Genomic DNA, 13390 nt, shown 5'->3' with positions numbered 1-13390 from the left:
CAAGAACAGCATGGTATTGGTATAAAAACAGACATGAAGGCCAGTGGAATGAAATGGAAGAGAAAAATTCATATTATATAGTAAAATCACAGACCCTTCTCAGTTCTTAACACGCGGGAAAGTTCAAGTCAGAAGTAACATTGTTTATTATCAAATGATACAAAGGGGTCAAGGAAAATTAAGAATAAGAAAATGCCTTGAGTTAGTGACTAATACAATGGTTCTCAAACTTTTTTGGATTCAGGAATTTTTACACACAAATTACTGAGGACCCCAATAAGTTTTGTGTATGTGAGTGATACATATCAGTATTTATGGTTTTGGAAATTAAAGCTGAGAAATAATTTAAAATGCTAAATTGACTTAAAAATAATAATATGACATTCACATGAAAAAAAAAAGTCAAGCTGAACTGTATAGCTTACACCAAATTAAGTCAAAATTGGTCAGAATCCTAAATGTAAACCATTAAAGTATAAAATTTTTGATGCTTTTGTTGTTGTTTAGCATGGTGCTCGGAATTGAACCCAGGTCCTCAAGCATGGTGGGCAAATGCTCTACCACTGAGATACTTTCTCAGCCCATCAAAGTAAAAAACTTTTGGATGAAAACATAGAAATTCTTTGTGACCTCAGATTAGGCAAACAGTTCATAGATATAAAAAGCAAAACCACAATCCATAAAACAAAAAGCTGACCACTGGAACTTAATCAGATTTAAAACTTTTTGTTTTATTAAAGAAACTGTTGGAAGAATGCGACAAAGAGGGAGAACATATTTTCAAGCCACATATTTGTCAAAAGACTTGAATCTAGAAGTTTCAAGAACTCTCAAAACTCAATAGTAAGAAAGCAAACATCAACAATTTTTTAAGTGGGCAAAAGATTTAACATCAACTTCTTTGAAAAAAGATATACAGGTAGCAAATTTGCACCTGAAAAGATGTATGATATCATTAGTCATTAGGGAAAGGAAAACTAAAAAGATGATGAGAAATTACTATGTACATATTAGGATGGCAGTAATTAATTTATAGGGTCAGTATCAAGTGCTGGCAAGCATGAGTAACAACTGGAACTTTCATATGGTGCTGGTGAGAATGCAAAATGGCGCAGCCTCTCCAGAAAATGGTTGGGCAGTTTCTCAAACATTACGTAGCAATCCCTCTCTTAGGTGTTTACTCTAGTGAATTGAAAATGTGTGTTCACACAGAAACCTGTGCATGCAAGTTTATAGTAGTTGTGTTTGTAATCACCAAAATTGAACCTGCCCAGATGTCCCGCAGTCAGTGAATGGATAAACAAAGTTTGGTGGCCATCCACACCATCAAATTCTGTTCAGCAATAAAAGGTAATAAGCTGTTGACTCATGCAGCAACATGGGTGGATCCCAAAAGTATGATGCTGAGAGAAAGAAGCAATCTAAAAGGTTTTTATACCATATGATTCAATTTACATGACATTTTAAGAAAGAAAAACCAAAGCAGGAGCTTATCAGTGGTTGCCAAAAGTTGGTGTGGAGTGGGGGGAATGTAACAAATACAACATAATACAAAGGGCTTTCGAGGGTGATGGACTGGTCTATATCTAGTGATTGTGGTGATACTGGTTTTATGATTCTGTCCTTGTGTTAAAATTCACAGCACTGTATACCAAAAAAAGGAAATTTTACTCTAAATTAATTACAATAATAAATTAAAATACCAATATAAACCCACTATGAAAATGGAACACATTTTAATGAAAATTAACTATATTCTCAAAAACAAAAAGATCAGTGGAAACAGTAGCATGGTTTTTTGTTTTTTGTAAATCTCTTTACTGTCTGGCTTAATAGAGAGCTGGATTCACGTATGTGTGTCTGCATTCAGACAGTAGTGATATCACATGTCACAGGTCTGGAAAACCCCACTGCACACTTGAAAGAGAATGAGAGTGAGAAAAAAAGCCTATGTCTTGATATGATTAGAATTGCTGTTTTCACCCACTGGACCACCTGAAAGGGTCTCAGGGATTTCCAAGGCTTTCTGGACTTTACTTTAAGAACCACTAATAAGACATGTCATCCAAAATTTCACTCATTTTTTCAAAAACTTGTCCTCCCCATATCCACATATCCCCATTGTTTCTGTAATGGCTTTGTAAAAAGCAATCCACTTATTGGCTTAAATATATTTAAAGAGGAAACTTTCTATATCTCCTATAAGTAGAAAACCAGTACCACTTTTCCATAAATAGAGAAACCACAAAAATAAATAAACAACGAATAACTTTATGTAAAGTTTCCCTGTGAAAGACCTGAATTCATCTAGGCATGCTACACTTTGGAAAACATCAATGTAGAGAAGTAATGACACATAGCTAAATCTGGCATTACTTCATTTGTGCCAACCCATTGAATCCAGGCAATTAATATAAGAGGTAGACAGTGTAATACTTTTTTCTTTTCTTTTCATCAATGAAAAAAAAAAACATGAAACACAGGGAATGTAAAGAAATTGCCCTATGTTTCATTGGAAGTAAATTCCAGGGCTGAGATTTGAACCCAGGCATTCTGGCTGCAGTCTAAGGTACTGTGTTGGTGGAAAAGAAACCCAGGTCCTCATCTAAATCTTGCCATAAGTTGACACCGGGACATGCCACTGAAGCTCATTGTCCTCATCAATAACATGAGATGGACTGAATCTGTGGGTATAAGTGAAAATGTACCTTTGATGGTACCAGGCAGGTCAGGGAAGAGTGGACTAAATATAATGTGATAACGAGTGGTGGGGATTTTACGTCTTGTCTAAAGAAGGCATCTGCTGCAGCTTAGTTTCAAGTGGTTTTTTTGTTGTTGGTGTTGGTTTTGGTTTTGTTTTATTTTTTTCTTTTTCTTTGTTTTATTTTATAAGAGAAGGTTGAAATCTGGACATTTTTGTGTAAAATTTCCAGTTTTTTAAACAGTTGGAGGGACCAGGCATACACACCGGCTGGCTGGTCTGTGATTTCTTGACTAGATTATCTCCTCTGACTTAGAGGATTCATGATTAAATGGGCTGTTTTTGTACAGTGGTAGAAACAAAATCCGAATTACAGAAATAATTTTAAACAACGATGAAAGGGGATAAGGACTTAAAAAGTGTCTTAACACAGCCTACATAAATATTGATTAAGAGCTGGGTTAATTGAAAAGTCAAGGTACATTAATAGAATAACAAAGTGTATTTCTTTGTGTTCCTTTTGTGTTGTATTAGAGCAAATCAGCAATATTTATCCAGTGCTAATTCTCAGTTTGCAGAGAGCTAATGTAATCATGAGATGAGCTTATTGAAATTCTTTTCTTAGACATAGAGACTTGCCCAAGAATGGTACATATTAGGAACTTTAGTCAGCACTTGCTCAGAATAGTAAATATGAGCATGTGATTTATGCCACTGTGTGTTCAAAGCAATGTTTCCTGAGACATTTTCTACTTGTGTGTTGACTGTTTTGTTTTTTGGAGATTGGTTTGCTGTTTCACCCTCCTCCACTTATCAGATTTCCTTTTAAATTCTGGCATTTAACAATGTTGCAGGGCCAGTTTCTCTGTGAATCCACAGTAAAACATACTGGTTGTTTCACAATTAATACAATCTGGGGTTTATGGTTTGCATGTTTATGTGAATTCCTGCATTTGCTTTTTTTTTTTAAATGTGTGTGTTAGAGAAAAGGAACAAGCACAGAATCTATAGACTGAATCTTGAAAGATGAGTTGATTCATCAGTGACATCAGAAGGATTGTATTTTCTCTTGGTTAATAAACTATTTGTTTGGCGGGTGTTGTAAGCCTGCCAGAGCTAGTCATGCCATTTCTTGGAAAAGATCTGAAGCAACTGGTAATTGAAATGATAATCATTTGATCATAGTCAGAGCTATTTGAAAATAACACTCATCTCCAAACTTGTCTATTCTAGGAAACCTTATTTGGTCAGAATGTTGCCAAATTCCATTTTTACTAACGTTGAGACTGATATATCATGCAACTTAATTATTTTCCAGTACATTCTAGATTTGATTGCTGGTATGTCCTGTCCAGAAGCTGTTCCCATATGCTTTGAAACAATACCCAGTCTGAGTTTTTATTCTGACATTTAATAATCACCATGTAATAGCTATAAAATGCATGACAACTACAGATCTTTTATTTCAAGAGGATAGTGTGGTGAGTCTGGATGAAATCACCCGTTGAAATGGTACTTTGTAATGTGCCCCATTGTTGATAAAGTATTGAAATTTTTTTTCTTGAGCAGAAGATGAAAACACATTTTCCACTTAGTTTCTCCTTTGGTGGAAGTTCATATTTGATCATGATAAGGGAAAAGATTCCATTACCAAAGTTTTACTTTTCATTTTTGATAGAGTATTTGTTACTTTCTGATGCCTAGTAAACTTTCTTCTCAAGGGCAACTTGGGACTGCGTGAGGAAAAGTGAAATTTTAGATCCTACCTTAAGACTTTTTAGAAACAAATCAGGGCTTCTTATTATGTGAAGCTTATCTTAATAAACCCCTTTTGGTTTGAATCGAAGTGGTGTTTGCAGTGGGGTGTGTGTGTGTATGTGTGTGTGTGTGTGTGTGTGTGTGTGTGTGTGTGTTGGGGGTGTGGGGGTGTGTGCATATGTGTAGGTGGGGGAAGGAGGAAAGAGTTATGTTTAACAGTAAAATTAGCCAAAATCAGTTGTGAATTCCTTGTCTTTAATAGCTTAGAGACATCTTCCTGTTGTTGTTTTGTCTAAAATATTTCGAAGGTTTTGTAAGCTTAGGGGTTTTCACAGCTAAGCCTTCTTCAGAAATGTGAAGTAAAAGAAATAAAAGGAGTCAGTGCAAGTTGAAATGTCAAATGCTTCAAATAATTTAACTTAAAACCCAGTGAGACAATCTTTATAAGCCTTTTTCAAAGAATTGTTGGGCAAGGGAGCCTTCCCTTTGTTCCATGTATGGATATCTATTAAATATCTTGCTGGATTAATTCTGAAGCAGAAAAGTTGGTTGTTTCCTGGAAGCAATTAGAGATGCTTAAAATTCAAATTTATGATCCATAGGAGGAACTTAAGTTTCAACTTCTTCTCTTAGATTCAAAGACTTTCTCCTCACTCCACCCTTTCACCCCCTACCCCATATGTATTAAAAGAAAAAATCAGTTCATTTCTCAACTTACAAAGTTTTCAAGAAACATGAGAATGTGTAAGTTTCTTTCAGTGGGAAGCACATAACATTTATGAAGTATTTCTTTTGGGATTACATCACAGTTTTATTTAATTTTTAGGACAAAAGTTAAATTCAATATTTGTGTATAAGCCAAGGGAAAATGTACCATAAACATAGGAATTTTGGGGTGAGTCAGAGTTCCAAGAATCCTAGATTTACTTAGGCCATTTATATGGAGACAGGCTAACGATTAGTCATCTAGCCCTTGCTTTTTACATTTGCAATTAATTGCACCTAAAAATCAGCTTTTGCCCAAGTGGTGAGATTAAGGTAGAGTGAGCTTTGCAAATAGCATTCAAAATGGCTATTAGGATTACTGCCCTGTTTTTTTTTTTGGATACTTCCTAATTGTGTAACAAATATATCATTTAAATTATTGTTTAAATAACTAGCAGTGAAAAAACAATAAATCCCCAGTGAGTTATTGGAGATCCTCTGATATTGAAAAACACACTGCCTGTTTGCCTAAAGTTAAACATTCACATGGCATATCAGGTGGGCTGTGTGGGAGAGTGTATCATTTATTTTTAACCAATAAATAATATTTTTTGCCCATCTCACCTCTTGTAGGATGAAGTCATTGCTGTTTCCGAAAAGGTGATTGTGAAGCTTGAAGACCTGGTCAAGTGGGTCCATTCTGATTTCTCCAAGTGGAGATGTGGCCTACGAGCTGGGCCAGTGAAAGCAGAGGCATTGGGAAGAAATGGACAGCGAGAGGCTCTGCTGAAGTACAGGCAGTCCACCCTCAACAGCGGACTCAATTTCAAAGATGTTCTCAAGGAAAAGGCCGACCTTGGTAAATAGGATTCTTGCTTCTAAATCCAATGCGTGGGCATAGATCGTAACCTACCTTTTTTGTTGTAGATTTTTTTTTTCTAGTGAAGTGTGTCTCCATTTGTGTGTATTCACACTTTATGCTCAAAAGGGACTGAGAATACGGATGGAGAGATGATAGTGGGGTGGGTGAGGAATGGTTGAACGGGTGTTCCCTGTGGGATCACAGAGCCCTGTGCTGAGTGATGTCCTTAAACAACTTATAGGGCACCATCAAGACATGAGACTTAAATTCAGGCACCTAAAATTGAATTGATGAAGAGTTGCTGTTAAGTAGATAGTGCCACGTCGTCTATTGATGCCATGTCAGAATTTTGTGTTTTACAATGGGTAGAGGGCAAAGTGAAGAAAAGAGATGAGTTACTTAATGTGAAGTGAGAGAACTACCGGAGGCAGGGGATCCATGGATTTGGCAGTTTATGGAGTGGATTTCCTTGAGCTCTAAGCATTCAACTGTATCTTTTCTTTTTTTCCTTTCCCTCTTCTACTATAAGTTTAAAGGAGAAAAGGAGCTTTGGAGTGTGACTAGTGCTTGAACACTAATTCTGACACCTACTTAGCTGTGTGGCTTTAGGCAAATAATTTAACCCCAAAGCCTCAGTTTCCCCTTGTGTAAAATAGCGTCATTGTGAGAAGACAGGTGTAAAGAGTCCAGCCTGGTGATGACAGACACGAGGGACTGCATAATCGATTCTGTTGCTGTAACACTTTCTTCTCCCTCCATGATTTCTTTCTTTGTTCTTTTCCTTTTGTTTATATCCTTCCGTTGCCTTCACTGACTTATTCTCTTAGCATTGCTCAAGACCAAAAAGTTGTTGACCTCTGATTTAGCCTAGTTATTTCCTCTTTAGGCAAAGAGGAACTTCACTTTTAACATATTAAGGGATCTTTTTCTTTCATTCTAACACAATGCTGATTTTCGCAGCCCTATTTTATGCCTTAATGTGGCAACTTCCTGTTTTTTTTTTTTAAACCTAGAACTTAACTATTACAAGAAACCTTGATGATTTATTTTAACTGGCATAAAGAAACTGAATAACACCAGTAACTGACTGGGTCTTTCATGTGATTCTGGTCTGTGACGAGCTGTGCTGTGTTTTGGGAACAGCATTAATATTGACTTACAGTTTGCCAGTCAACAGTTTACTGATGTCAGAGGGTAATATTTGGGACATGGCAGCCTGATTGTCATGTGCACAATTAAAGAAAAGTATGAAGCCAGGGCTTTTTTTCCCTAAAGCCAAAGAATTTTTTAATCGTCTTCTTATATATACTGTCACATGCCCCAATTTTGTGAACGCACAATGACTACCCTCATGACGTGTGAAAATGCTGAATAATACATCCGTTCTGTTGCTTTCCTAATGGTCGGATCTAAGATGTATTGCCATTGTCTTATGTTTTCCTTAACATTAAAACCTTTCTTTGTTTGATTTTTTTTTTTTTTTAGTTGTGGAATATACTGTTACTAATAAAAAAAAAATTAAACAGGAAACCCACAGGGGACAAAAGGATGTGTAGATGGTTAAGCTTGATGTCACACATATAAACAAGAGTATTTATAGCAGGGTTGTTTTGTGTTTCAAGTGGATAGTTTATTAATGAGCATGAAAAGAAAACCAATTTCTTAATTCCATCAAAAAGATTTAGAGACTTTGATCTCTTGGATTCTAAAAAATATCCATAATCTACCTTTTTTTTTTTTTTTTTACAAATTGATTCCAGAAGAAGTGGGTTTATAGACAATATTAAAAATACTTGCAGGTGGTTTGGCCTGGAAAATCTAGATTAGTGGTTTTTAAATCTAGTTACTCTTCAGATTCACTAGGGGAATTTAAAAAGCAATACTGATTACTGGGTTCAGCTTCCTCAGATTCTTTCAGGTTGGACTGAGGCAAGGCCCAAGAATGTGTGCTGATAAAAGTCTTGCTAGGTGATTCAGAATTTTTTTTTTTTCCCCTAGTCTTGAGAGACATCTCCAAGATTAGTGCTGAGGACAGGAAAATAAAATCAACAGGAGATTTGGTGGGCAAGAAATACCATGTACCTTTTCTTTTTTTAATGTAAACTACCCCTTTAAGGATAGAATTTAGGGCCTTGAAATTCTACTCAGTCGGTATGAACTGTGGGGAATTTGAGACAAATAGCTTTTGTAATTGGAATGCACACTGTGTTGTAATAATGTGGAAAGAGAAACAAAAACTTTCCTTAATGTAATGAGTTTCCACTATCTGCCTGATCTAAGGTTTGTAAGTCGACATTGTCAGGAATTATACTGGGGAGAGAGGGGGTGTCATTTGCTGTACACAATCCTGTCCCACCAACTCTCTCTTTAGCCTCTTCCTTTCTCTGTGTGCAACATCAAAATATTTGTTGTCTGTACTTTTCTTTCTACACAGTGGTTTTCTTATCTCTTTTTCTCTTGGCCACACTGAAACCATCTCCAATACCACATTGTTAATGGAAGTTCACACACTTATTAGGTTTTTCCTTCTGTAGAACCCTTCCAACTTCTCATTGTTCTTACCAAAGAAAGATGAACTTTGAGATTACCTAAGACCCTCCTCTTTTTTTTTTTTTCCTGGGGAAAGTAAACAAAGAATGCAAAGATCTCACCTTTCTATGGATAAAGTAAAATTCTTAACATGTTATTTTTTTTAAATGAGTGATTTCATCCTGTTACAAAATTAATAATAAAGAAAGAAATTAGGTTGATTTTTAAAGAAGGGACTTTAAAATATCCAGGGTAATTAAAGAACTCTTCTTGCTCTGTGTTTAGGTAGAATAAGTTCCCTTTAATCCCAGTTTGTGTCACTTCCTGTCTCTGAATAGTAAAAAAAAACCAAGAATGTTCTCACAAATGCGCGTCTGCCAACAAATTAATACTCCACAAAGAGAAACTCTGCCTCAAACGGCAGCTTCCAATAATTGCTGTGATTCAAATCACAAGTCTTTCATTTTTTTATATCCCTTCCTTCTTGAAGGAGCACATTTGGACAATATTTGAGGATGACCTATTTGTTTCTTAAAAATCTCTGGAGTTTTCATTTAAGACTCTAAATGACTGTTGACTAAAATTACAGAGAAGTATAGTGGAAAAACTAGTCATCTTTAAAAAACACTTGTGAGATATGGTAAAGTGGCTTCACGTCTTCCCTTTTCTTTGTCCTTTTCAAAGAAAATTCCATATGAAACCAGTGCAAATTGTGACTTTACTGGATAAGATGTTTTACCTTCTTTCAGTCTATTTCATGCTGAAGTTTATTTTTAAAAATGAAGAAAAATAACTATGTTAAAATAGAAGGGTTAAGGAATGTATTATTCATAAGCATAACGAACACAAGAACCTGTTTTTCCAGAAGAATCGGGTTGATTAAATCATTCACTACACAAGCCTCTAGTTATTTATTTTTGTCTTTAGAATTACAGTACTTAGCTTTTGTAATAAAGTGGACTTGATACCCATATTTGGTATGGCAGTTGGAAGTAGTCAAATGAAGAATTGCTTCATTTTACAAAATTTTTAGCAACTGAGGAATATAAATACTATCAGTTAAACATAGCAAACTTGCATTTTTTTTTTATTTCTTGGGCTATAGTTTGAAAAAAAAATCAAATTATTTTATATAACACTGCTTCTTACAGAGTTCCTTTAAGTGAAGTATGAAAGCTGCAGTGTAAGCTTTATTGGCCTATAAATATGTCATTATAGTTGGACTACATTTATATGCTTTGGATTGTTGTTTAAGCCAAGAAAATATGTCTCTACAGGTTGACTTTTTATTGAAACCCTTTGAGGCATACAACAAAATGTATTTTAGGCCGAGGTTATTAAAACAGCATTTTCATTTTTTTTGCAGCAGACTCATTGTCAATTATGCTGCCACAAACTGTCTGTGGATGGGCAGTTATGAATGGTTTCATCTCCAAATGTGCCTTTAGAAAAAGAAATATAAGATAGAGAAGTCTAAACTGAAATTGAGAAAAGAGACCCTGTGTGTGTGTGTGTGTGTGTTTGTGTGTGTGGTTGTGTGTGTGTGTGTGTATGTGTGTGTGTGTTTGCATGAATTTAATGATGGAGGTTCCCTCGGCCCAATTTCTGTTTCTAAAGTCCCATCAAATTGAGAAAGATTAGCTTCCCTCTCCCTTCTGTGGCTGGGACTTCCCCGGTACTTGTGCATGGTGGTGTTGAAAGGGCAGTGGACAGGATGTCAGGAGAAGCTTGTCACTCCCTGGAAAAAAGGCTCTGTATGTTTATAACTTTGGGTCCTTTGTGTGTGAAATGGGTGATAATATGTACCTAGTTTTATCTCATTGGATTTGGAGGAGATTAGCTGAGAACAAATTAATTAGTATCTATGAGAGTTTTTGTGATACCGAAGCCAAAGGTAGTATTTTCATTATATTATTTTTAGAGGGAAATTATATGATAGAGAGCTGTGTGGTACAATGATAGCTTATTTGTTCATGCTGAAGGTCTCTAATCATACACCCATTCTAGAGTAAACCCTGATTTACTCTCAATACTGTCTGCCTCAGTGGAAGTCCTTCAGGTTGTTATATACATATATATCTATATTTTTATCTACAGTTTATCTATAAACTATACCTATATAGTTTATAAACTATATATAAAAAATATATATATAACCTATATATACCTGTAGATATACAGTTATATAGATCTATAATATACTTATATTATTTATATATTTTATAATGTTCTAGAAATTATTTAACTGTATGTACTAAATATAATAAATAGGCCACTTATATATTTTAAAATGTTATATTTATATACATTACATAATACATAATGTTTTATATATTTATACAGGTAAGTATATATGTATATTCTAAAACTTTACATCTTCTGAAAAGTCTGTCAAAATAAGCTGGATTGTAAGTGGTCTGTTGTTTAAGTGGTTTCTCAAGTACTCGTTTTTAAAAAAATTGAATATAATCTTTGCTTAGAAGTTCTTGAGACCTTGTGTTTCAAATGATGGTTTCAGATTCCTTCTGAGTTTGACACATCAAGAGGCTTCCTTGGATGTAGCCACGGGAAGGATTCTTACTCTTCCTGGAAGAAATAAATGTTTCTTATAAGAAGTATGTTAAGATGGTGACAATTTGTTATAATAAGGGTTTTTTTTTTAATCTGAGATATCTGAATTTATTAGGATTGGAAATATTCTTCATACCAGAACAATCCTTCCTTCCTTGGTCAATGGAAATTTTGTATGTGTGTTAAAGAGTCTTTTGAAGTATTGTTGTTTATGTTTCACTTTCAATTGCTGGGCCAGGTAAACCCATTTTCTTTAACACTGAAATTTGAGATGTTTCTTAGATGATTTACATTTTTATTATTCTATTCATGAATATTTTAAGAAAGACCTGAAGAACAGACTCCTCACTAAAACAGATTTGTCCTTTATAATATCCTTAAGTTCAAAATAGAAATCAATTACATGTAGGACTCATCAATAATTTAGAAAGATACTTTCCAAAGGATCTTTTCACAAGGTCCTCTGATAATATTGTGTTTACCATGATTCTTTAAAGAATCTACTCATCGCACAGTTATCCTGAGTGAGGCATGCTGTCCCAATACCACCATGGCTCTTCCTTCAAGAGATTGCTTTATGCTATTATAAAGTGAGGATGGGTAAAAGGAGTAAGTTCACATTTCCAGGAATCTGCATCCAAAACATTCAAAATAGTTTATTTTCTTTTGATATTGTTTTGTTTTGTTTTGGTACTGAGGATGGAACCTCAGGGTTCTCTTGCCCCTCAGCTACATCCCCAACCCTTTTTATTTTTTATTTTGAGACAGAGTCTTGCTATGTAGACCAGCCTGGCCTTAAACTTACGGTCCTCCTGCTTCAGCTTCCTGACAAAATATTCAAAGTTTTAGAACTGTTTAGTAGCAGGACATTTTCTAAGAACCTGGGAACCCATAATCTTGTAACGCTTAAGGAATAAGATGACTCACTTCATTTGAAAGTTAAAATTCAGCTTGACCACCTAATCTAATCATAATGCTTTTAGAATTCCAGGTTCATTTCTCCATTTGATGATGGACTACAGATTGACAATCAACTGAAGAACATTTTGTAGAATTTAGGAATTTATTCTTACTTATAGACTTGGAAATGTCAGGGCAAATGTTGGCCCGGGGTGGAGTGGGGGATTAGAACTTCTAGTGCTACGTTCAGTATCTAGGTTACCAGTATTCATCTATAGAATACAATACATGAAAAAGTAAGAAATTCAGGCTTTGGCGGAGCTCTTCATACTATTATCAGGCTAGAAGGGACCACCAGGGACATGGGTCCAGTTTTCTCCATGTTTTTCTCTGAATAGTCTTCAGTCCCCTTGTTACCTGGCTAAACTACCCCAGTGTTTTCAGTTCTTCCCCACGACATGTTTTCAAAATTTCTCACTATTCTGGCTACTCGTCTCAGGATACATTTTGGGATTTTTTTTTAATACTGGTTTATTCATTTATATTGTAAGTGTTCAGTTTTGCTAAGAATCCTAGAACCATAGTAGGAGGCTTATAGGGAAATAAAGGCCATGGTACATCCATCATTCACGGCCAGTAGAGCTCTAAGGAACTGACTTGACACACCCTCCAGATATGTCCTGACACTAGCAAAACTACTAGGTTCCTCCTTACAGCTGTATGGCCTTACCTTTACTAGACCATCAAGCTATTTCACCTTTAAGCCTGCTGAAGTTTAGTGACAGTATTATTAAGTACAGATATTCTCTAATGAGTATCATTGTTAATATGGCAGCCACTGTGACTCAATAAGGGCTGTTGGTTCCTTTTAAACTCCTGTAGTTCCTTTAGTTGTATACTGTCGCATTGAAGGTATGACTTACCCAAATGGGTTTTGCCCCAATTAAGATCCAGAGTAGAAGACCTGCTTGGTGTTCAATTTCTTCAAGGTGCTTCAGCCAAACAAGATGAAGATTGACAAATAATTCCCTACCCTAGCAAATGTTGTAGTTTAATTCAGACCCTCCTCCTGAACTTCATCTGTTCTTGTATTTGTTTTTCTGTTTGTTTTCTTTGATAGTTGTTGTTTTGGTTTTGAATTTAGGAATTTATTCTGGTTTGGTTTTTTTTTTTTTTTCCTGGTGATTTGTCCTTCATCAGGTCCTTTAGGGCCGTTTCTATGATAAGACTATGTTGGAGAAGGCACCCAAGTCATGCTTTTATTTTAGCTTCATTAGTGATAACTGTTAATTTCACAATGATCATGGTCATGATCACTGTGTGATGAGAAGATAATCAGAGAAGAAAGGATGAATTCAGCTGTG

At 35.3% G+C, this 13390-nt stretch overlaps 1 protein-coding gene across 4 annotated transcripts in view; it reads left to right on the top strand.

Moving 5' to 3' along the window:
• The window catches only part of Arid5b (AT-rich interaction domain 5B), a 180190-nt gene that overhangs the window by 28870 nt on the left and 137930 nt on the right, over window positions 1-13390 (top strand). For all 4 annotated transcript variants that reach the window (XM_021732467.3, XM_005334310.5, XM_040273649.2 and 1 more), the window contains one exon: window positions 5798-6023. In XM_021732467.3, coding sequence (XP_021588142.1) covers window positions 5798-6023 — 226 coding nt within the window. The remainder of the gene's footprint in view (window positions 1-5797; window positions 6024-13390) is intronic.

Source organism: Ictidomys tridecemlineatus, chromosome 1 (genome assembly GCF_052094955.1).
Source record: "Ictidomys tridecemlineatus isolate mIctTri1 chromosome 1, mIctTri1.hap1, whole genome shotgun sequence".
Classification (NCBI taxonomy): Eukaryota; Metazoa; Chordata; class Mammalia; order Rodentia; family Sciuridae; genus Ictidomys; species Ictidomys tridecemlineatus.
The sequence above is the reverse complement of the archived record's forward strand: the minus strand, read 5'-3'. Positions and strand labels throughout refer to the sequence as shown.